This window comes from Heloderma suspectum, chromosome 13 (assembly GCF_057233095.1).
Source record: "Heloderma suspectum isolate Gila_16-S chromosome 13, 16-S_ref, whole genome shotgun sequence".
Lineage (NCBI taxonomy): Eukaryota > Metazoa > Chordata > Lepidosauria > Squamata > Helodermatidae > Heloderma > Heloderma suspectum.
The window spans coordinates 16,346,148-16,371,892 of record NC_139470.1 but is presented as its reverse complement, the minus strand read 5'-3'; the positions used below and the strand labels follow the sequence as shown (position 1 = coordinate 16,371,892).

The window sequence follows — 25,745 nt, the reverse complement described above, 5'->3', positions numbered from 1 at the left end:
TTAGCAAGGAAGCAGAAGGTTTCCGAATTTGGATGAATCGTGATAACTAGGGATGTCACCCCTATCTTAGTTAATTCATCACTGGATCAGTCATTACACATTTTTCTCACACACAAGAAGGGTGGAATACAAAATGCATGTTCCAAGGCTGCACCTACCATCTGCAGTTTTTACCCCCAAAATTGTATATTTGAATTAAAACATACACTCTCTCTCTCTGCTGCCTCCTTAGTGTGTGAAGCACTCTTTTAGTCAATCAGAAGATTTTAAACTGACCAAAGGCGCAATCCTATGCATGTTTAGACAGAAAAATTGTCCTGTAACTTCCAGCATTCCCCGGCCAGCATGGCTGGCCGGGAAATGTTAGGAATGCTGGGAGTTATTGGTCTTTTTTCTGCCTAACATGCATAGGATTGCACCCTAACCTAGTGTGTCACCAATGTGGTGTAGTGGTTAGAGTGTTGGATTGGGAGACCCATGAAGCTCAATGACCGGTGACTTTGGGCCGGTCATTGACTCTCAGCCTGATCTACTTCACAGGGTTGTTGTGAGGGTAAAATGGATCATGTCCCTTGGGCCCCTTGGAGGAAAGGGGGGATAAAAATGAAACAAACAAACTTAGCCAGTTAACTGACTGACAGCTGAATCCTAGGCAAGTTTACTCAGAAGTAAGTCCCACTGCATTCAGTGAGGTTTACTCTTTGAAAAATAATGGGACTTATTTCTGAGTAGACATGAATTGGTTTCACTGTTAAGGTTGCAAGCCATATGATGATGGATTAACAGTCCTTCGATTCTAACTGAAATCAAAGGGTTGTAATCTATTGAGTAATGGATGGGCTCAGTTAGGTAACTTAGTAATAATACTGACTGTCCCAATAACAATATGGGTTTTTGATTTTCCCTAAGAAAAGTAGGATATAAATGTTTAAAATGTTAAAATGCATAAAACTAAACTGCCTTGGAGCCCTTGCATCCCATGGTGGTTAACCCAGCCTTGGCTTTCTTTTTCCTCCCCACATAGATATGCATTTCACAGTTCTTCCTGGCTGGTGGCTGGCAAGGCAGACCCTGCAACACCGGGGAGAGTTCATTATCACCCCGATTCCCCGGCTAGGGGAGCACAGTGGATGAAACAGATCGTCTCCTTTGATAAACTGAAGCTGACTAACAACTTATTGGATGACAATGGACATGTAAGTGTTATCTGGGGTGGAGCGGGGAGGAGCAGGTTGGGAAACAATGAACAATATAATATAGGTTGTGTGATGGAATGGTTGGCTGCGACATTCTTGTGGTTGAGCTACTGGGCTTTGGGCAGTGCTGCGGCAGAAGGAGAAAAGAAGGGATAAGTCTGAAGTCTGTTCGTTTGTTTAATTTCTTCCACCCAAAAAATGGCACTCAAGACAACAAAACAACAAAATCCAGATTCACAAAGTCTTACTGGAAACATAGCATAAAAAATACGGATGTGTGAACCAGCACAACTTGAGCTCGCCAAAGTTCTCTGAATTCCATCTCAAAGCTTGTTCTGACTCAAGTCCATATCGGGTTGCAAGTTTTTCTTTTCTTTTCTCATGAAAGTCCGTGCGTGTTTGTCAAATGTGAACTTCGAATGTGCGCATCTCTGAAATGTATGCATTCTTCTCCAATTGACTGAAGCCTTAATGTGCTTACGCATCAGATGTGTACATCTTTCACATGCATGCATTCTTCACCAATTGACTAAAGCATATTTGTGTGCGTTTTTCAAAAGAACGCATTTTTTCATGCACATTTTTCAAATGTACACATGCTGTCCACCGCATCTTTTTTGGTCCCTGAATCACATTGCAAGCTCAGATATGTACAGACTTCTGCTGCAGAGTGCGTCCAAGTCCATGTTCAGTCCTGCGGGTGTGAACTGGGTAAATCCTGATCAAAAATGAACTGAAACAAATTTCTCATACATCCCTAATAAAAAACAAATACATTCAAAACTCAGTTAAAAATGGATCAATAACAGGAGTGTTGCTAGGCAAAGGCAGCCACACATATATTGATTCCCCACCCCTCACCACCCCCTTTGCTCCCAGTCTGCTCTCACTCTGATGCGGTGCAGTCAGTATCCTGGGAGGGTGCATGGCATTCTCCTCCCTCAATGGTGCTGTCTTACTATAGAAGAATGAATCAGTTATATGATCTCCCTTGCTCGTTTTATCATTCAGATCATTTTGAACTCCATGCACAGATACCAGCCTCGATTCCACGTGGTCTATGTGGATCCACGGAAAGACAGCGAGAAGTATGCAGAAGAGAACTTTAAGACCTTTGTCTTCGAGGAGACCCGCTTCACTGCTGTGACGGCCTACCAGAACCATCGAGTGAGTATCTGGAGCTCATTAATGAGACACAAACCTTCCAGTACTTCATTTATCAACAACCAAAAAAGCGCTTGTCCCCCATCCTGCACTTCCAGCAGCATGATGGATGGAGAGCCGGAAAAGAGACGGCAGTAGAGGGAGAGATTGTTCAGAGCAGTCAATCAGTTGATGCCACCCCACCCCCCAAACAAAACAACGATCCTTAAAGTGTTTAAAGGTGATTCGTTCCCCTTTTAAATCAGTTCAGATGTGATGAGACTTGACCGAGGTGATTAAACTGGTTTGGATGCAAATGTGGCATCTTAAAATGGTTTACAGATTCCCATTTTACCAAGTCATATGGAACAGAATAAACTGCATTACACAGACTGGGCTCAGAATTCATTCCTCCATCTACTCCACTCCCCCACCCCTGAAAAAAACAACACCCCCGGGAGTCAAACCTTAAAAATTTTCTAAAGAAAATTATATTATTTATTTGCACATACACTCTGGTTTCTTATTATGCCTATATTTTGAATATAACACTCTACGTTGAAGGCAGGCAACTACAAACAATTCAGAGACTACAGCCCCCATTAAAAGTGTCATAGAAATGTAAGATTATATACACAGCAACGGTGGGGAATTGCTGGTCCACGGCCATATTTGGCCTGCAGTAGCTTTGTTTTTAGCCTGTGAGCTGGCTCTGAACTTAATTGTGTTACATGCCCCCTGCCTCTTTAGATGGTAATGTGTTGTATTCAGTGAAGGCTGGTGGCTCTGAAGTCTAAAGGAGCTATCCAAGATGCTGAGCCTATTTTGGGGATAGGGTTCAGCTCCTCAGATAGCTCCTTTAGAGTTCTGGCTGGTTCTGACTGAAACCCAGAATGGATTTACAGCCCCAACTAAATCAGAGCCACCAGCCTCCAATGGTATTACTTAGACCAAATGTGGTAAGCCAACTCTGTTGCATTCTGACCCTCTTGTTCATTCTGTTGGGTGGGGCCCTTGACATCTGTCCCCAAAGTCCTATCTGGTGGCACCACTGCCATTAGTCTTCAGGCAGTGAGTTGGGGCCAACAAGTGTGTTGAAGCCTGCCCCCAAATTGGGTTGCAACAGTGGTACTACATACTAAATTTCTAATACATCTACCCTATTAAGAAATTATTATTATTATTATTATTATTATTATTATTATTATTAATTTTCCACCTTTTTTCTTCTTGCAAGGAACCCAAGGAGGCTTACATGGCTCTCCGTTCCCTTTTATCCTCACAACAACCCTGTGAGGTAGGTTGGGCTGAGAGTCAGTGACTGGCCCAAAGTCACACAGTGAGCTTCATGGCCAAGTGAGGACTAGGGAAGATTGAGGGGAGATATGGTAGCGCTCTTCAAGAACTTGAAAAGTTGTCACAGAGAGGAAGGCCAGGATCTCTTCTCAATCATCCCAGAGTGCAGAACACGGAATAATGGGCTCAAGTTGCAGGTAGCCAGATTCTGGCTGAACATCAGGAAAAGCTTCCTGAGTGTTAGAGCAATACAACAATGGAACCCATGACCTAGGGAGGCGGTGGGCTCTCCCACACTGGAGGCATTCAAGACTAGTTGCTAGACTACAACTCCCATGAACCCTGAACAGTGTCTATGCTGGCTTCGCCTGATGGGAATTGGAGTCCAATAACATCTAGAGGCTCAAAGGTTCCCCAGCCCTGTTCTAGGGTCACTGAGTGTTGAACTACTATTGATTGACTAATACAAATACACCCACTTAAGAGAGAAGTGGATAGGGCTGTCCAATCCACCATCTCCTCCAAATCAGTTGAAAGACGCTGTCTCCTTCTTGGCATTAAAAACTCCCAAGATCATAGTGTTACAAACTGCTTACTCCAGGTTTACTTAGAGATGTACGAAACTCACTTACCTGTTCGCGGATGTGATTCGCGGGGGGGGGGAGGCGCTCCGTCCCTCCCCCCGGAATCCTTGAAGGGGGGGGAGGCGATCCGGTCCTCCCCCCCCAGAATCCTGCCCGGCCGGCTCCGCTCCATGGCGGCTCCGCGGAGCAGCCAGCCAGGACCGTCCGCAACTGGATTTCTGGCCGCGGATGGGCCTCTGCGGACGCAAATGGCGGCCGCCGTAGCGGCCGCCATTTGCATCCAGCCAGACTGCTGTGATAGGCTATGTAAGAATTTATGTAGCCTATCATGGCTACCCCCCCCCAAAAAAACCCAGCATACCCAAATGGCAGCGGGTACTGCGGCTGCCATTTGCGTTCCCTATTTTTCGCCGTTCTAGCCTACGTAAATATTTACGTAGGCTATTACGGTGAAAAAAAGGAACGCAAATAGCGCCCACTACGCTATTTGCATTCCCCTTTTTTTTGCCGTAATAGCCTATGTAAATATTTACATAGGCTAGAACGGCGAAAAATAGGGAACGCAAATGGCAGCCACCGTAGCCGCCGCCATTTGCGTACGCTGTTTTTTGGGGGGAGGGGCTAGCCGTGATAGGCTACGTAAATTCTTACATAGCCTATCACAGCTGCAAAGACGCCAATGGAGGCCACAGCAGCCTGGCTGTGGCCAGCCAGGAGACCAGCCGCCGCCGCCGCTGGAACCACTGCTGAATCTGCCGCATCCGCACCAGGTAAGTTCCGTCCCGGGGGATTCCGTGGCGGGGGCAGGAGGCCTTTCCACCATGGATTCTGGGGGGCCGGATTCTAAAGAATCACTGGCCCCTCACTGGAATCCGTGGCGGAATTCTCTGCCATCCCTAGGTTTACTGTCAGGCGGATTCCGCAGACTTGCGAAGCAGTTTTCTATCTTTCCCGAATACTGAACTATTGAGCTCAGTAGTAAATTGAACTCAACTTACTATTGAGTTCAGATAGACAAGTCTGGAGAGTACCTAGTTACTGAGGCTGCCCAAATACTATCAAGGAATAGTTCTATCTCTGGGACTGCCCACAGAAATATGATGGATTGACAAATGGATTAGGGATTGACAAATTAATCAGTTTTGCTTTCTCCTGTTTTCAATTTTTTTTTTAAAAAAACAACAACCTCAAGTTCTTTCCATTTGGTATATGACAAAATTTGCAATTTTTGATCAATTCTTATCAAAAAAGAAACAGAATTTTCACCCATCTGCACTGGCTAAATAGGTGCAGATATTCCCAGCAGGGAGAGGAGCATTTTGAACCTGCTTGCCATGATTAAAGATGAGGAGCTGTCAGAAAAAAAGAGGTGGCAAACCTAATTCAGCACTGTAAACATGATTGAACATGCAAGGATTCGAAGCCAGACTTCTAAAGTTAAGCACTCAATGCCCTCTGCCTTGATAGATCTGTCAGTTTCAGCTTCTCCCACATTTGGATTTTTTTTTCATTTCATGTTATTTCCATCCCACTTATGAAGAAAATTCTGACGTTTGTTCAGTTCTTATTTTAAAAAAACAAAACAAAAAAAAACCCAAGCAAAATTCTCATTGACCCCTTGTGAGTAAGGGATGTTGGAGAATTCCACAATGGAACCAAATGAGTTTGGATTTTCATAAATTCAACCTACGGATTCTGCAGCGGACTGGCTGCAGGGGGATTCTGTGGACTCGCAGACCAGTTTTCTAACTTCCACAAATTTTGTGCAAATTTTGTTGCAGAAAAATACGCGAAATAAAAAAAAACCTGGCCAAAAATGCAAATTTCCCCCATAGGCTAAAGCATGAAAATGTGCATTTGGGGGGGAATTTGCACATTTTTGCAAGTGCAAATTTGTGCAAATTCGGAAACAAAAAATCCAATTCTGTTGATGGGCAGACAAAGGAATGAAAGGCACCTGACAATCTGTGAAACATAGATGGAACGGATTTTACACAATCCATACTTGTGAGTACTAACAGAACATTCTCAATATATTCACAACACTGTAATTTCCAGTATCCCTTCTGGCAAGAGAAGCCATGATAGTCGAACAGGCTCGGAAGTGGATTGTGTTTGTCATATAGATGAGCCCGTGGCTCGAACTACTAAAATCAGTTATGAGAGAAGGATGAATGAGATTGACTGCAAGATTGCTCTGCGTGGCTTTCTATTCCAGCCATCCCTTTCTGCATGGCTGACAGTTCCGCCAGCTGAATCATTTGCGTTCAGCTTTTGAGTCTCGACGCAAGTTCTGTAGACTGTCTAGGGAACTGTCCTTCTCCTACAGCAGTTCATCTGCTAAACCCGTTGCTTGGTTTCTGAAGGAATTTGATCACCCTGGGAGGCCTTGCTGAATTATTCTTCCAAAAGAAGCTGGCAAGAGCTGTATGTTCTGACATCTTTCTTTCTTTCTTTCTTTCTTTCTTTCTTTCTTTCTTTCTTTCTTTCTTTCTCTCCCACAAATATTTCCTGAAAGTCAGTGAGACATCACGACTTTTATAAAACTGAACCTCTGGCACTATCTGAGGAACTGCAGGCAGCACACCCTCAAGACAGTGCAATTCACAAAAACTAGTCAGACAGAAAAACTCCCTTTGCTTGGAGTTGGCTTTGTTGCCCTGTATCAGTTTGGAGGATGCTAGTCAAGTTTGTCCGGACTTACTATGCTGGATAGCATAAAATATGAATTACATTTCCGAAGTGCAAAATAGAGTGCCAGTTCTGTGTCTGTGGGTGTGTCTGTCTGGGTGTGTCTGAGTGTGAGACAGACCTTTTACAAATCACTTCCTTGTCCAAATAAATATTGATGTGGTTTATATACTCAGTTGTATTAAGCCTGAAAGTGTTAGTTTGTTAAAAGTCTATAGTTAGCCAACCGGCACCTTAACCAGAATCTCAAATGCATCTTGACCCAGGGAATAGTGTTCAAATGATTTCCCCATCTGAACAATACGTTAATTACCTGTCCATGCTGTTTAGTCAGGAGAAATGCAAGATTCACCTATATGAGTGATTTCCCTGCAGAAAAATCATGATGTGTTCCTCAGTCTCAAGGTGGTTGGACGTAGAATCTCTATACTTTGGAGGGAGCGCTCCAAGGGAGTGGCAATGCAGCATCACAAAACATAGGGTTACACCAGCGTCTCAGAAATCAAATATGTGAACATCCCTCTTGCTAGAAAGCACGTTAGCAATGTGCTCCAGTGAGAAATTAAGCTGGCGCATTAGCATATGGGCAACAACCCTAATGCACACTTACCTGGGAGTAAAACCCATCGACTCAATGGGATTTACATAAATAGTGGGTTGGATCCAGGATCTGCTTTCCACGGGAGGAAGGAACCTTCTATGAGAGGAAGGCCTCCGCTCACAGCAGGTCCTCATCCCTGATTTTCGGGAATCCCTCTCCCTCCCCCATATCACAGCTCCCTCCCCCATATTTCAGCAGGGTGTCCTGACTCTCTGTGTAGCATTTTCAGTGGACTGGAGAGGCTGCTGTCGGAAGGAGGGGCTAGGGAGGTCCGCTTCCATGAGTGCAGTTGATCCAGCATCTATCTGGATCGAACCCCTCATCTGCAAATGCAATGTTTTTCCTAGCCTGCATTGCCTGTAGGTGTTTATTAAAGGATTCTAAGAAAAAGCATTCCATGTGTAATACTGCTAAACAAGACAAATGTTGACAATGGATTTCTGTGCCTTTAACTTTTTAAATTTAAAATAAAAATAAGAATAATTAAGCATAACAAGAAGTAAGGGGCAGGAGAGAGAGAATTCGCAATTGTTCCTTGGACAACCTCTGAAAATAACCTTCATGCAAGCTGAATGCTGTGCCTTTAAGAGGCGCTTGGGCCCTGTCCCGGACTGGCATTCATCTGATGGTTCGGGACAGCTGCTCCTTCTCTTCTGCTTTCTATCACTTTGACCTCTAAGGCTGGAACTGTCACTGAGGGGGCTTAAAGTTTGTTTTTCAACCCATTCCGGAAACTCACAATCACATGCTTTATCCGTGGATTTGCTTAAATATAGAAGGGGGGGCAGGGGAAGAAATGCCCTGCCTTTTCTCCCTGGTGAACGATGTGATGGAGGGAGTCCCTTGCTGGTGGATGTTGGGGAGGGGGAGGCGTATAAAGTGACATCTTCTTACAAATGTATTTGGGTTTCAGACTGAGTGAGGATTAGGGGTGGGGGTGCCTCTCTCCTGGTGCCTTGAATTAGCTGACACAGAGTACAATTTTGCATCTGGGAGCAGAGAGGGAAACCACATGGTTGGATTCCAAGGCAAAAAGAGAGAGAGCTGTGGTAGCAATCTTTAGAATGGCCTCAGGCCCAGGGCCACAAAGAGCGCAAGGCAAAGCTTTAGGTTAGATCAGCCCCAGAACAGAGCTTTAGGGAACCTAAATGGTTCCCTGAGAGGAGCCCCTGGACTTTTGGCTTTGAAAGAATTTTCCAACCCCCACCACATTGCCACAAAGCTGCAATTCCTAGATAGAACAGACTGGACCTGCAACAAAATGTTGTGGTATGAAGTCCTCCTGTTCAGGATACCCTGTTCCATTCCTCCCACCCCCCAAAGACAGTCAGAATTCTGTGCCCACTGAGCATGTGCCCTCCTCATTATGCTGTTTTGGGGTTCTATCCCACTGAGGGGTTTGCTTTGCAGTGGATTCCTCAGGTTGGATTCTTAGAAATCTGAGCTCATTTTAGTCAGTCTCGAATTTCTCCAGCATTCCTAACTTAGACCATGAATGCATCTCCTGTACATTAGCTCTGCCGTCTCCAACCCGGCACCTTCCAGGTGGGTTAGATTACAGCTCCCATCACCCACAGCCAATGGTCCAATGGCTGGGGGTGAGGGGAACTGTAGTCCAACCAGTGGTGTAGTGGAACCAGGGCTCACAGGGACGCAGCACCGTCACTTTTTGATTAGCAGGGATGTGGAGGTCATCTCCCGCCCCCTTCAAGCTTCCCTGTTCCCCCTGAGCTTAGCTGCAGTCCTCACAGGAACTGGGGGTGGGGCTGGTGGAGGAAATGAATGTTCCCAGCAATAACATATCGCTCCCCGTTGTAATGCAGAGAACTTGGGGGTGATTTGGTCTTGAATGGACAATCACGACCCATTCTGCTCCTGGTGGAGATGAAAACTACTAGAATGCATTTATTGATATGGCCTGCCTGAATTTTGGGACTCTCCTCGGGGGCGTGGCTATGAGGACTCTCATGGTGAGCACGTGTGCTTCAAAATTTACCATGACCCCATTGAGTCCAGGACATCTGGAGGGCACTGGGTTGAAGAAGGCTGCACTATTTTTGTATAAGCCAGTGTGGTATAAGCCAGTTTTGTATAAGCCAGTGTATAATACAATATAATACAATAAATACATATAATACAGTGTATAATACAATATAATACAATAAAAATACAATATTTTGTATAAGCCAGTGTAGCTCATAGAAAGGGGATAGGGGAACATGTGGTCATCCAGATGCTGTCAGACTACAACTCCCATCATCCACCACCATTGGCTAGGATGGCTAGGAATAATAGGAATTGCAGTCCACCACCATCTGGAGGGATGTACATTCCCTGCCCCTGTGATAAGAGTACTGGACTTGGTTTGAGTTCAGATTCCCATTCTACACTTCTCTACCAGCAAAGGTGTGTTTCCAAAATAGGTGTCGGTAGGGATGTCAGAGAATTCCGCCATGGATCTCGGGGAGGCCGAATGCCAGTGCATTCGGCCCCCCGAAATCGGTGGCAGAACGGTCTCCCCCCCACCCCACCCCGGGACAAGACTTACCTGGGGCGGATCTTCCTGGCGGCGGCGGCAGCTCCGGCGGCAGTTCGGCGGCAGCTGTTCGGCGGCGGCCGGTCTTCCAACCGGCCGCTGCCATTTCCAGTTAAAACAAACAAACAAACAAACAAAACGTGATAGGCTATGTAAATCTTTACGTAGCCTATCACGGCTGACTTAAAAAAATAAAAAACACACACGCGTGTATGCAAATGGAGGTGCCCATGTGCGCCGCCATTTGTGTTCCTTATTTTGGCACGTCTTAGTCTACGTAAACATTTACGTAGACTAAGACGGCGAAAATAAGGGGAACGCAAATAGTGTAGACGCTACGCTATTTGTGTTCCCCTTATTTTCGCCGTCTTAGTGTACGTAAATGTCTACGTAGACTAAGACGTGCCTAAATAAGGAACGCAAATGGCGGCGCCCATGGGCACCGCCATTTGCGTACGCGCGTTTTTGTTTTTTACTCAGCCATGATAGGCTACGTAAACATTTTCGTAGCCTATCACGGCTGACTGCAGGGACGCAAATGGCAGCGGCTACGGCCACTTGCATCCCTGCTAGCCAGTGGCTGGATGTCCGGCTGCTGGCGGAGCCGGCCGGCGGCTCCGCAGAATCGCTGCGGAGCACAGCCGGCCGGCCAGGATTCCGGGGGGGGGGGGAGGAACGGAGCGCCTCCCCCCCAGCGAGGATTCCGGGGGGAGGGACAGAACGCCTCCCCCTGCACCATCAACATAATCCCCGAAAGGTAAGTGATTTTCGTACATCCCTATGTGTCGGCCAGTTACTATGAATCCAGGGGCCAAAATGATTGCAAAAAAGTGCAGACCAGTTTAAGGGGAGGTATTAACCAAGCCCGCCAATTCTCTCCAAGAAAGCCCCCTCCCTCCACACACACACACACACACACACACACACACACACGGCAGCTGTGATGTGTGTCATTCTGACTTTGTTTTGGGTCAGGCCACAAAATTCTCTAAGAGTAGCAAAATACAGCAGAAGTTAAAAAGTGCTCAACTCCCTGTTGACCTCAGCTGGAGTGAGATGTGTGTGTTCTCAGCTCTTTCACCAGAATCAATAGGTCTTAAAACGTGCTTTAATATGCCTCATCTATTTGATGCCAGGGTGGTTTGCCATTGTTTGGTGTTCTCTCAGACATTAAATAAACTCCTTAGTGTGATCCCTGCCTCTGATAAAAGAGTATTTTATACCCTTTGTTGTGTTGGATGTAATGAAAAATATTAGAGAGCTTCTACAAATAAATAAACCAATTTTATTTAGTCCCTTTCGAGGTTCACCTCTTGGGGGTTTGTTTTGTTCAGTAATCAGTCCATCGCACCCAGGGGAGTGGCCATTGTAGCAATGTTTGAGGAATTCTGCCTTTGTGAAGCGAGCTGTTCAGCAGCGACTCCTGGATTAATGTGGTCATTAGAATGTAGTTATCCTTCAGGTTTCACACATCTCTAAATTTCACGATGCAGTTCTCGGCTCAAAAACTCTAACAAAATGCATTTTTAAATTATATATTTTGAGACAGAAGGCCTTCAAAAGTATACATATTTGAACGCAAATTTTCGTGGAGATTTTTTTTTTTTTTAAAAAATGGCAGGTTGATGTAAGAACAAGATGGGGCAGACATACGAATGAAGCCAGGCACAAGTGACACAGGCTAGAAAGAGAGTGATCGGTCCATCCCTAGACCATAATTCAGTGGTAGCTTTACATGCAGAAGGTCTATAGCTCAAGCCCCGCCGTCTTGTGCGAAAAAGATTTCAGGCAGCGAGGCCAGGAATGACCTCTAGTCCAAGACATTGCAGAATGGTGGTGTAGAGGTAAATGTTGAAGTGCAGGCGCTCATTATGACAATCCCCAAAAGAGATTCCAAAAATTCAGACTGCCATGTTTGTTGATCCATATCAACAAACCACTTCTAGCAGTTCTCATCTCCACCGGGAGTACATCTTTTGTAAAGCGAATGGGTCTTAATTGCCCATTCGAGGCCAAGCCACCCCAAAATACTTTGATTTAGAAGAGGGAACAATATATGGTTGATGGGAAAATCTGTTTTCCCACAGCTGCTGTGAGGATTGCAGAGAGATGTTATCAATGTCCCCGCCAGGGCCGGCTGTACCATGCGGCAGTGTGAGGCAGTTGCTTCAGGTGGCAGATACTGGGAGGCAGCAGCAAGGTGTTGGAGGACCCTGCCCTGAGCCTCCTAAGCTGGCCTTCTGCCCTCCGGGGCAGGGGACGATGCTTCGAATTGCCCGTGTTGAAGACAGATTGATCTGCCGGCCCAGTCATCTTTTGTCCATGGAATGGGAGGGGGCCACCTTGTTGTACGCCTTGTCGTTCGCCTCAGGCAGCAACACGTCTCAGTCCAGCCTTGTTCCTTGCCAATAACAAAGCACCCCTGCAAGGCCTTGCTCAATGGCACCAGTGTTGGAGAACCACCACCGGAGTAGATAGAACGGACGTCATGGTCTGAGTCCATGTAAGGCAGATTAATATGTTCATTTGATATCTTTATTTGCCATGCTATGAAAGATATTGATATAGGGTAAAATGGAGCAACATGCCTTCTTGAGGGCCCAACTTGCCTGTCTCTGGGTCTGCGTGACATTGTGGTTCCTCAGTGGCTCTTAAGCTTATCCCCTCCAAAATCTCTCTCATCAGATAACCCAGCTAAAGATTGCCAGCAACCCTTTCGCTAAAGGATTCCGAGACTGCGACCCAGAAGACTGGTAAGGGCACTGTTTGTTGTCTCTTCCCTTCCTCTGCCCAGACCCTGGTTCATCATAGGCCTGGCTTGAAGTTCGTTGCTCATGTGTAGAGCAGACCCAGACGTATCTGAACTTTGCAGAAGTGATTGGTTTGTGTTTAGCATTTAGCGCAGGAGTGCAAAACCCCAAGCTTGGGGGGCAAATCCAGGCCTCCTGTGGCCTCACCCTGGCCCTCTGGGGTTTCCCAGACAGCCGTTCCCCCTTCCTCTCCCACCCCCAACCCTGATCGTTCCATGGTTTCCCGGCTTCTGTGTGGTTTCTCCCCATTTTAAAAGACTGAAATGCTTCGCCTACGGCTTTGTTACTGGCAGTGAGAGCTTTAAGCTAAAATATGGTGGTATTCTGGCACCACTCCTTTTGCTTTGGCCTCACCCACCACTGGAATGTGGCCCCCGAGAACTTCTCCAAAATCGAATGTGGCACTCAGGCTGCAAAAGCTTCAACACCCGTGACCCCTGAAGCAATAATAACATAAAGGCATTAGAACTTTTTTTTAAAAAGCACAAAATAAAACAAGGAGAGTCGTATTCACAGTATTCAACCATTGCTTGACAAAAATCCCAAATGTAACCAGCTAAATCTAAAGGCAGCCCCCAAAGGTGCATTTTGGAGCCCTTCCTGAAGATAAGTAAGAAACACCATGCCTCAAGGAGAAAATCCTTCCATAGCTTTGGGGCCATGACTGTAAAGGCCCTTCTTCTGGCAGTAACAAGGCTAACTTCTCACACTGATGGGCTGCAAAACAGGGCCTGATTTGGAGAATGGAGCTGGTGTGGGGCTTGATGCAGGGAGAGGCAGTATCTAAGGGCTGGATATGGTGATGGGAGAACCATGGCCAGAACGCTAGTTTTATTTTCAATTAGGGCTGTAGTGTTGCATCAGTCAGTAAATATATATGATTAATTGATTGAAGACTTTTTAAATCCAGTTGCACAGCCCTATTTGAAATGGCTACGTGCAGCTGCGGGGGCCTCCCAGTTTGGATCGGGGCAACAGCACTGGGAATGGAGGGCTGACCCTTCCCCCACACCATTTTCCTGTTCCAAATTGCTGCATCCCATAGGACAAAACAAGTGTCCCATCTTAACTCCAGCCTTCCAAGTTTTTGCTCCCACCCCGAAATGATGCAAACAAAGCAACATGGCAGGAAATTCTGTGAACTTGCTTGATTTAGGGGAGGGGGCATGCAAAATCTGAGTGCCATTTGTCTTGGTAGAAAGGCAGGGTACGCATCATATAAATAAACAAATAAATGTTGGGTTTCTTTAATGCAGGCTTCAGGTTATTGTCTTTAGAGAGTTGTGTCAGGATTAGGGATGTACAAAAGTCACTTACCTTTTTGCGGATTGATTCGTGGGGGGGGAGGTGCTCCGTCCCTCCCCCTGGAATCCTCGATGGGGGGGAGGCGACCCGGTCCTCCCCCCCCGGAATCCTGCCTGGCCAGCTCCGCTTCGCGGAGGCTCCGCAGAGCAGCCGGCCAGGGCCGTCCACAGCCGGAGTTCCGGCCGCGGACTGGCTGCTGCGGACGCAAATGGCGGCCGCCGTAGCGGCCGCCATTTGCGTCCAGCCAGGCTGCCGTGATAGGCTACATAAGTATTTACGTAGCCTATCACAGCAGGCAAAAAAACCCCCCAAACAGCGTACACAAATGGCGGAGGCTACAGCGGCCGCCATTTGCGTTTCCTATTTTTTGCCGTTTTAGCCTACGTAAATATTTACATAGGCTAAAATGGTGGGGAAAAAAGGAACGCAAATAGCATCCACTACACTATTTGCGTTCCCCTTTTTTTTCGCCGTAATAGCCTACGTAAATATTTACATAGGCTAAAATGGCTAAAAATAGGGAACGCAAATGGCAGCTGCTGGAGCCGCTGCCATTTGCGTACGCTGTTTTTGTTGTTTTTTTGGGTTAGCCGTGATAGGCTACATAAATACTTATGTAGCCTATTACAGCTGCAAGGCCGCCAATGGCGGCCACAGCAGCCCGGCCGTGGCTGGCCAGGAGACCAGCCGCCGGAGCCGCTGCCGCCACCGGAACCGCCGCCGCCGCATCCGCCCCAGGTAAGTTCCGTCCCGGGGGGATTCCGCGGGAGGGCGGGGGGCAGGAGGCCATTCCCCCACAGATTCCGGGGAGCCGGATTTTAAAGAATCCGGCCTCACTGGAATCCGTGGCGGAATTCTCTGCCATTCCTAGTCAGGATAGATTGTAGAGAATGACCAGCTGTGTGTGTTTATAATTTAGAGTAAGGGTGGACAGAGGGTAGATCTCTAGATGTTTTGGACTCTAGGCCTCTGCCAGCATGGCCAATGGACGGGGATGGGAACTGAAGTCCAAACATCTGGAGATCTGATTTAGACCCTTCTATTGTTTTAGATTTTAAATTAGTATTAGCTTGCTTAGTGGTTTACTATGTTTTTAGCTGTTTAAATTATTGTTTTATACTGTCTACATTGATTTTATCTGTATGCTGTGCTGAGATCCTAATGATATAGGGTGGGATATAAATGTAATAAATAAATAAACAAACAAACCTCTCAAAAGTATAGTCAGCCATCCTCATGATGCAGTGCAACTCCATTGTTAGGATGCAGTGCAACTGCGTTCTTCTGTTTTTCCCACATTAGGCCCAGGAATCACCGACCTGGGGCTCTGCCTCTCATGAGTGCTTTTGCCAGATCCAGAAATCCAGTGTCTTCCCCAGTGCATCAGAACGGGACAGAGAAAGGTGAGTTTTTTCAGCATAGAGGTGAGAAAGATATCGCTAACGCTCACCCCTGCTTCTCCAAGTGGTGAGGAGTTCCAAGGATGCGGTGCCTAACTGGCTTTGTTTCCCTTTGCAAGGATGTCACTGGAGGTTTCTTGCCATTGTGGGCAGAACAGCAAGAACCTGACAAGGGCTGAGCTGTGTGGAATCCTAGCTGAAGGAGCAGGCTTTACCCTGGATAAATCTCACTAGAGGCTCTGGGTTAAAGGGATAAGAAAGCTTGCATTTTATTGCAAGAAATACGTGTTGTAAAGGAGGGTCCCCAGCTCAAGATCGAGGGAGACCCAAAGAGATGTCTCCTCTCTGAGAGGCAAGAGCGTGAAGAACAAGGAAGTAGGAAGTGAGGTCAGCAACGCTAAGGGTAGTATCAGTCTAGCATCAGAAGGAAAATCAGCACAGATCAGAGGACAGTCTAGGATTAGAGCTGTGTGCAAATGGCCTCTTGAAATTCTCCACCTTGCTTGTGGGCAGAGAAATTTGGAAGGAGACAATTTCACTGAATTTCTCCAGGGGGAGGAGAAATTCTCAACCGTTTCTCACAGGTAGGGCTCCCCTTTGGCACGGCTTGTAGCACAGCTTTCTTTCTTTTTGGTAAGGGTTTTGGGTTTTTTTGTGCTGCATCAACTGTCTTGGCAGCTTGCATCCACTGCAATGCAGGTGGGGGCCGTGTTGTGTCCAGCTCCAGGGTTGTGGTGGAGTGAGTGCTGCCAATTTCCTGAATTTTTCTGCCCCCATGAAAGAGGCTTCCATTGTTCTGCCCCATTTAGGATGTTTTATCATTTATTTTTGTGGTGTTTTTGAGCTTACCTAATCACAGCTAGCCTCCCAGGCCTGCACGTTCTGATCTGAAAAAAGCCCTAGGGAGGAATTAGCTCATGATGCCTTCTGCTGGGCTTCCATTAAAGTGTAGGAAGCTGAGGAGGCTACAGGCGGCCGGAGAGATGATTGCACGATGAAAACAGGTACTGCCCAATAGCTGGAGGTCTCTGGGCGGTTTACAAAGATTTAAAACATTAAAAATACAGTATACAGAGATTAAAAACTATTTACATAAAAACACATGAATAGACAATATACACAAAAGAAACATATATCTAAAACAACTTCAAACAAACAATCTCAGAAACAAACAACCATAACCATAAGACATTCCAGGATCAATCAAACACTTATCGTATACTGCTGAATGCCTGGGAGAAGAGAAAGGTCTTAACCTGGTGCCGAAAGGTAAAAATGTTGGCGCCACATGGGCCTCGTTGGGGAAATCATTCCATAATTTGGGGGCCACCACTGAAAAGGCTCTCTCCCTTGTCGCTGTCCTCCGAGCTTTCCTTGGTGTAGGCAGCCAGAGGAGGCCCTTACGGGTAGGTTCATGTCGGGAGAGGCGCTCCATCAGGTTTTGTGGTCCCAAGCCGTGTAAGGCTTTATAGGAAATTGAATGAGAATGGTAAAAAAAAAAAAAAAATGTGGGAGAAATGTTCAGCACAGCACTGTCTCCAATGCTTGGAGGTCCCTATCTATTCCCTTTCCATGCAGACACGTCAGCCTTTCTCTTTCCTTTTTGAAGCAAGTGGAGTGGCACCTACGCTTCCAACAGCCATTTCATTATATTTGCGTTTATTTACAACAGAGGTGCAGAACCTCTGGGTTTCCTCAGAGGGCCAGGCCCCCTTCCCCTGGCCCCACACTCTTCCCCTGACCACCAATCATTTGGTGGTTTCTTGGCTTTTGTGCAGTTTTTTCCCATTCTTCAAGGTTGAAGTGCCTCTCCTAAGGTTCCAGGGCGTGGTCTGAAGGCACATGAAGCAGCCACTGTGCTGAAGCTGAGCAGGTCTGGGTCTGGTCAGTGCTTGGAGGGGAGACCACCTGGGAACCACACGTAGCCACCTTGAGTTCCACAGTGGGAGAAAGGTGGGCTATAAATGTAATAAATAAATAGCAGCAGTAAGAGCTTGAAGCTAAAATATGCTGGTATTTTGGCCCTGCCTGCTTTGTCTTAAGCTTTGCCCCTTTTGCCTTCAGTCCTACCTACCACTGGAAACCATCTTATTGTTTGCTGTAATGTGGGAGAGCCTTTAGAATTGGGGACAGCCCTGCATTGCGGATTTCAGCCTGTGCACCCAACACTTTAAGTGCGCTCTTGGCTCTAAGCAGCATGACACATAGGAACTGAAAATTAACTGTGATTAACAGCTAGATCCACCAACTAGTTGAGACACAGTGCTTGGATATTTGCCAGTCTGGTTTATAGACTTACAAGAAAAACATCTCGCTCACAAAGAGGCCATCATACCGCTTTGGAGATTGGAAGCCACGTCTTCTTTCTTTTGCTCCTATTGGCTGATCTGGTTATTCTTCTGGGAATTTGCTGTTAATGCAGATGGCTGCAAAGCCATCCCAAGCACTTACTTGCTGGGACAGCAAGCTGTATAATAGGCTGTTTGTCCTGTTTAAGCAAGTGGGACTAACAGGCTATTCCTCAATCCAGTGCCCTCCAACTGCCTGGGGAAACAGGTTCCCACAAGTAAATCTTCTGTGTTGGGTGCACCAAATCCCCCTGCTCTGGAGAAATGAGAAACTACAATCCAGTAATGGTTGGTTAGTGCATATAGAAACAACCTTCCTCAGCCTGGCGCCTTCCAGATGTGTTGGACTACAACTCCCACAATCGTCAGCCGGCATGGCCAAATGCTGGCTGAGGATTGTGGGAGTTGTAGTCCAACACATCTGAAAGACACCAGATGTGTAGTCCAACACATCTGAAAGACACCAGATTAGGGAAAGTTGATATAGAACCAAATACCTTACCCAACACACATGAGTCTTCCATTGCACCAAGCTGGCATACCGGGTTCAAGTTCGTCCATTGTGAAAGTAGCAATCATGGAGATGTCTGCTGCTGCTCCACCCAGCAGTTTTTAGATCAGGAGCCAGTTGGTTACAATTCCGGATCAGGAGCCAGTTGGGCTCAACATGCATTGGAGAGAGTGACGGTGAAACATGTGCCATGGTGCACGGCAATTGCACACGCTTTAAGAAAAGTGCACTGCACTTCTTCAGCCTTTCCAAGTGGAGAATGAGTGAATCTTCTGGGTTGCAACTGTTACTTGGGGAATAAGTCCTCTTGGAATGATTGCAGTTTTGTGGGCACGATGCATCCAAGTTAGCTGCAATCCTAAATGCACCTACCTTAAATCCAGCGTCACTGATACATGGATCTGCATAAGAACATAAGAAGAGCCCTGCTGGATCAGACCAAGGGTCCAGCATTCTGTTCACACAGTGGCCAACCAGCTGGCCATGGGAAATCCACAAGCAGGACACGAGTGCAACAGCACCTTCCCACCCATGTTTCCCAGCAACTGGTATACATAGGTTCAGTGCCTCTGGTACTGGAGGTAGCACATAGCCATCAGGACTAGTAGCCATTGATAGCCTTCTCCTCCATACTGCATGGAGGCAGAGCAACAGGGCTATGGGCGAAATCTGGCCCACCTGGGGTCCAAATCTGGCCTTTCATGGTTCCATGGATGACCACACACCTTTGCCCTACCAGCGATCATTTGCTAGCTTCCCAGCTTCTGCATGGTTCACCACCACTCTGAACGGTTGAAATTCATTTATTTTAATTTTATTTTTCGACATTTATATACTGCTCCAAATCTAGACAGATTCTGAAGTGGTGAGCTATAAAAGATAAAAAGATAAAAGAAATAAAACACCATCTTAAAAATTATTTTTAAAAACAGAGTACTGATAAAAAAAACATGGGTGGTCAGTCAAGGAAGTCTCTCTGGAATAAAGATGTTTTCAGGAGGCACTGGAAACAACTCAGTGTTGGTGCCTGCCTGGCCTCCAGAGGCCGAGAGTTCAACAGAAAGGGGGCCACCACACTGAAGGCTCTTCTTCAGGTGGACTCCAATCGGGCCATGGGTTAATGCGGAACCTATACCCCTCTTAAGGCATAATTGTTGGTAATAAGAGCGTTAAGCTAAAATATGCTGGTATTTTTGTATATTGGCCTTGCTCATTTTGCCTTTGGCTTCACCCACCACTGGAATGGGACCTGCAAGAGCTTATTCCAAATGGAATTTGGCCCTTCAGCTGAAAGAGATTCAAAGACTGACAAATTTATTATGGCATAACCTTCTGTGGACTAGAGTCCACTTCATCATATGCAACATAAAATATATAAATAATGAATATTTATGTGATACTTTTTAAAAAGTCTCGAGTGATGTCTCAGTTTTTCCACTACCGCTCATTACCAGACTCTTTCATACCAGTTCATGGATGATGATAAAGGCTTACCTTTACAATGTTTATTAGCCTCTATTCTTGCTGTATTATTGACATTTCTATTCAAACTCATGTACACTTGAATTTTGAAAGCTTCAAATATAATTAGAACATCAAACATACATTTAAGTGAATAAAATATCCCAAATGAGAGCTTTACTTCAAATCTTCATTTTACTGCCAAATGTGTTTGCTTCCAGTTAACAAAAAGTTAATTTCAGCCATTATCTTTTCAGAGTTTCCCTGGTCCAGATCTCTTTCCCCCATTCCCAGCATTCAAACAAGTAGAATGCTTTGCATACTCTTCTTTTCTTAAGAAGAAAAAAAGTCGTGTTCTTTAAATCCACATCAACAAAAACACAATATTCAGTAGTTGCATTTAACCTTCTGCAGAACTCCATTAAGAATCTTTCATTGATTCCCTTTCCATTACACAGAGTAAACAGTTGCACAGAGAAACCTGGGGGCCCTTTCCCCCAGCACACTCCAGGCCTATTAAAATAAAGAGAAGTCTCTATTTGTTTAGCGTTATACAATTGCAAAAATTTCAAGCGTGTGCAAACTTGTCACTCAACTCAGCTCTATTTATCACAGTCAGAATGTCTTGTCCCAGGAGCACGGATTTCTGCTGAACACAACGTTAAACACTTCACCGGAAAAAAAAGAAAAGAAAGGAAAGCAAAAAAGCTGCTATTCCTGGCATTCCTCCTCTTGTCTCTGTTAACATAAGACTGTTGCTCTAAGAAGCAACAAAAAGGCTCTGCTTTTGTTTTGTTTCTGTTTAAAAACATGGTGGCATTGAACTGAACAGTCTCGATAGGTGTGTGCACAGAAGGTATTTCTAAAGCTTCACCGTGAGCTAAAAAAGAAAGAAAGAAAGAAAGATTCCAACAACCTCCTCTATTTGTCCAGAATAATAAATGCATTTCTGGGTTCAGGCCCCACTGCTACAGAATAGGGTAAGACAATAAGTGAAACCTCCTCTCATGGTTAAATTAAAAAGCAACTTATTTTCCCCTTATAGATTTCTAGTGCTGGTGATAGTGCATTTCTGAATTAGGGATGGATGAGAATTTCTTTTTTGCTCGCAAAACTTGTGAGCATGCCCCGTTCGAAGACCTGAACATGAGCGTGAGCACGTGTCTTCAAAAAATGTTCTCAAATTGTCAAACACGTGCTTGCATTCATCTAGCTGCTGATACCCAACTCAGTTTTGCAAATTTCCTTAGTAGATTGCATATAGGAAATGTTTGGGGACTGAATTTTTAGGACTGAGTTTTTAGCAGATTTGCTCAAATGTGAGGAGATTTGCATAAATCTCCCATTTGTTCACTGCTCAGTTGTTCAAGAGCACACTGGACTTACTGCTTCTCTTCACCCTTGCAACCTGCCTGTTCACCTGCCTCTCACTCTGGCCCAGAGGATGGTGCTGGTGAGAAGGAGGAGCAGCGGATGCCACGGCCGACTTCCTCGCTGGCTGGCTGCCTCTCCAGCCAGCCAGCAAGTGGTGGCAATGCTGAAGGAGTGGAGGGGGAGCGATACCAGCTGGTAACACTGGTGGTGAAAAGGTGGACTCGCTGAGGGAGGGTGCCTATTGAGGGTGTGTTGCTCAGTGGCCCTCAAAAAACCTGGAGCCCACACTGGTGCAGTAACTTGGCTCCACGGAAGCCCAAGCCAAGGTATCGCGCCGAGCTCCTTGGTATCACTTTGGGGTGGGTGGTTCCTTCACCAGATGTGGGAGCAGGAGCTGGAGCTCTGGAGCCACCAGGCTCCCTGCCGCCTGGCTGATTCTCACGCCACCCTGCCCCTTTGCGCTGTGTTGCAGATGTAGCAGAGAGCCGGCGGGAGTATGAGCGGGAAGCAGCCGGCGGGACGCCTCTCCACGCCGATCCTGCCCACCAGCAGCTCATGTCAAGGGTGTTGAGCCCAGCACTCCCCGTGCCTGGCGGAGGGGGCCTGGTCCCACTCTCCAGTCCAGCCGGAGGCCGGCCCAGCCCCCCACACCACGAACTGCGGCTGGAGCCATCTGCATCGGAGCCCCTCCATCACCACCCCTACAAGCATCCGGTCTCAGCCTACGACCACTACCTGGGAGCAAAGAGCAGGCCGGCGCCCTACCCTTTGCCCAGCATCCGGGGACACAGTTACCACCACCACCACCACCACCACATGAATCCAGCTGCCGCTGCGGCCGCAGCAGCTGCGGCCGCGGCGGCCAACATGTATTCCACTGCAGGAGCTCCTGCCAACTATGACTATGGACCGAGATAACCATCTCCAGGACGAGGTCCTCAAGCTATGACTGGCTTTCTGCATGGTTTGAAATGGCTCAGTAGCATACGTTTTTGGAGAGAGCACTATCTCGTTGGAAGAACTCGCCCGCAGGCCCAGACCTTCCTGTTTCTGCGAGGGGGTCCTTCGTCTCCCACTCATGTCTTCTTCTCATCAGCACCTCCCTCTCCGTGCTCCATCAGAGTCATCATTCAAGACCAAATTTACTTCCGTATCCCGGAGGAAGAAATGATCGGCACACTTTCTAGGGCAGACCTAGCATGGGGGATGGGTGGGTGGGTGGGTGGATGGATGGAGGTGGGGCTTCCCCTGGAGTGTTTGCACCACCTGCCACCATCTTTGAAGGGCATCATTCTTTTCTCTTCAACCCTCCCGGCTCCTGCACTCCCCAGACACAGTGATTGGCAGCTGCACTTTTTCTTTGCTTTATAAATGAAGCCATACGTTGTGTTATTCCCTTGCAGCTGTCATCATCCTAACCTTCTAGCATGCATGCCATTGTTCACCTGTTCAAAGTGCTGGATGATGCTCCCCAGGGCACTACCAAGAAATAGGTAGATCAGATGATCCTGCCAATGGGGCTACGAACGAACCTGAAAAACACAAGAATAGGAGCGGCCTGCTTGATTTCTTGCCTAAAGCCACTGTAAGGTGGTCTGCAATAGTGTAAGCCCACCAGTCTCTGAAACAGTGGGGAGGTACCAGGGATGGCGTCAAGGGTAGGCATGGCTGGGCACCTGCCAAGGGACCACACACCAGCAGGGGCCGACTGACAAGAGCCCCCCGGAGTTGCCCCTCCTCTTCACCACTTCCAGCCTGCTTGTTCACCTGCTTCTCGCTCTGGATCAGGCAGCAGTAGTGGTGAGAGGAGGAGCAGGAGATGCCACTGCCCACTTGTTCCCTGGCTCTCTGCCTGTCAAGCATGCAAGCGGTAGCGATGAAGAGGAGGAGGAGGAGGAATAGCAGGTGACAATGGCGACGGGAAGGTAGACTCACTGAGGGAGGGGGCCCATTGAGGTTGTCTTGTTGAAAGGCCCTCAAAAACCTGGGGCAGCACTGTGAAGGGCTGTAGCTCAGTGGAAGTGCATGTGGTTTGCATTCTGAAGGTCCCGGGTTCAATTCCTGGCATCTCCAGGGAAAAAGGATCAGATGGGGATGGGGAAGGGGAAGGAACTCTGGTGCCCTCCGGACGTTTTAGACGGAAGCCCCAGCCAGCATAGCCAATAGTAAGGAATGCTGGGAGTTGTAGTCTAAAACACCTGGAGGTGGGGGAAGGCTGAAGTAGAGAATAGCAGGCTAGATGGACAAGCAGCGTGATCCTAGTATAAGGTAGTTTCCAATTTGGTGGAGGAAATGGCTCAGTGGTAGAACACATGCTTTGCATGCCGAAGGTCCCAGGTTCAGTCTCTGGCTTCTCCAGCTAAAAGCATCAAGGTTGCAGGTGAAGACTCCAGACCAAGACCTTGGAGAGCTGCTTCCAGCCAGAGTCAACAATCCTGTGCTAGATGAACCTAATATAAGGCCTAATATAAGGCAGCTTCCTATGTTCTTTCCTAACATGAGCAAGAATACTGATGTGCTCCAGATCTGGGCAAACTACGTGTGGGTTGAACATCGGCAGCGCCCACCGAGTACCTTCTGCCTTGTGTAGCAGATGAATGCGGTCACTGGGGATGCATGGATTGTATAAAATCCATTCAGTCTGCATTTCGCGGATTGTCAGGTGCCTTTCGTTCTGCTGTCCATCGGGTTTTTTCCAGTTTCCTAAATTTGCGCAAATCCTTACTTGGCTCCATGGAAGCCCAAGCCAAGGTATCGCGCCGAGCTCCTTGGTATCACTTTGGGGTGGGTGGTTCCTTCACCAGATGCGGGAGCAGGAGCTGGAGCTCTGGAGCCACCAGGCTCCCTGCCGCCTGGCTGATTCTCACGCCACCCTGCCCCTTTGCGCTGTGTTGCAGATGTAGCAGAGAGCCGGCGGGAGTATGAGCGGGAAGCAGCCGGCGGGACGCCTCTCCACGCCGATCCTGCTCACCAGCAGCTCATGTCAAGGGTGCTGAGCCCAAAAGCCCACACACACACCCCAAATGCACATCTTTGGGCTTTAGCCTATGGGGGAAAGGCACATTGTTGTTTTGTTTCACATATTTTTCTATAACTAAATTTGCGTAAAATTCTGGAAAGTAAAAAAAAAAAAAACGGTCCGCAAGTCCATGGAATCCATGCAACTCGGGAAAATCTGGTCTTCTGTGGAATCCATAGTTCGGATTCACAGAAATCCAGACTCATTTGATTCTATTGCAGATTTCTTCAACATCCCTAGCAGTCACTGCTGCACTCGTCTAAGATGTGCACTGAAAGGCATCCCTTTCTCATCTGCCACACCATTCCTCATGTTCAAAGATACTGTTTTTGTCCCATCCCGTTCAAGCGGTTTGCCTGGGGCATTGGAACTGGAGCTCCATACCATACAGGGAGCCCTGGGCAGCAATGGTGCAAGTCCAACGGTCACTGTAACAGTGGCTTAGGGAAGAGCATACGCACTGCATGCCGAAGGTCCCAGGATCAACCCCAGCATCTCCAGCTAAAAAAGGGTTAGGTAGCAGGTGCTGTTGAAAGACCTCTGCCTGAGCACAAGAAGCAGCAACTCCAAAAATACCTACCATCCCAACCATCCAGTATTTCTGCTGAATCCAAGCTCAAAGAACTTTCCAAGGGTGGGTCTCTTACCGAAGACCCCCCCAGAGGCAGTGCTGCCGACCTGTGCAGAAGGTGCTATGTTAAGCAAGAGACTTCGCAAGCAAGTATTGTATTTAGTTCTTTTTTTGCACAGGTGATGAGGGCATTGCTTGTTTGCACTCATACACTCACAGGAAAGTGGAATACAGTTGAACTCGGGGGTGGCTGTTTTAGGCATCTGCCTAGGGCTGAGGACCTCTGTGCAAGAGTATTCTTAGAACTTGTCCTAGAGTCCTCTGCTTGACATCCACTGAAGCCTTGATAAATGGTTCAACTGTATCAGTTAGAGGATTAAACTGCCTTTCCCCCCCAGGAATTCCCATAAACAGTGGAAGTGCTGAGCCCGTTTTGGGGACAGGATTCAGCACTTTGGATAGCTCCCTTGGAGTTCTGACTCGTTCTGACTGAAACCCAGAGTGGATTCACTGCCCCACTGACATTGGAGTCACCAACCTCCAACCACCCATGAGGCTGGTTGAGATGTCTGGCTGCCACGAAAAGATTTACAAGGCACGGTGCCGACCCGAGACATTTTGCTGCTTCAAGTGGAGCCCAGATATTCTTTCTTTAGGGCTACTAATTTAAAAAGTCTCATTGTACCTTTTTTTTTCAGACACCAGTCCTAGCCTTCATCTATTCCTCTCCCCTTACCCCCTGACAAGAGAAAACAACGTATCTTTGTGGCACAGCATGTGGTAGAGCTTTCTGTGCAGAAGTTCCCAGGATCAATCCCTGCCATAACTTTTCTAAAACAGGAGTGTTGAACTTCTGGCCTGCCTGGGTTCCCCTCCCCTTTCACCCAACCACCAATCAT

The 25,745-nt window shown here is 47.1% G+C and overlaps 1 protein-coding gene across 1 annotated transcript in view; it reads left to right on the top strand.

Annotated features, from left to right (window-relative positions):
* TBX1 (T-box transcription factor 1) overlaps positions 1–24,377 on the top strand; it is a 51,436-nt gene extending 27,059 nt beyond the window's left edge. Inside the window, exons 4-8 of the mRNA XM_084820347.1 lie at positions 1,025–1,196; positions 2,208–2,363; positions 12,733–12,800; positions 15,465–15,565; positions 21,729–24,377. Coding sequence (XP_084676473.1) covers positions 1,025–1,196; positions 2,208–2,363; positions 12,733–12,800; positions 15,465–15,565; positions 21,729–22,174 — 943 coding nt within the window. The 3' untranslated portion in view covers positions 22,175–24,377. The remainder of the gene's footprint in view (positions 1–1,024; positions 1,197–2,207; positions 2,364–12,732; positions 12,801–15,464; positions 15,566–21,728) is intronic.
* Positions 24,378–25,745: the final 1,368 nt, after the last annotated feature.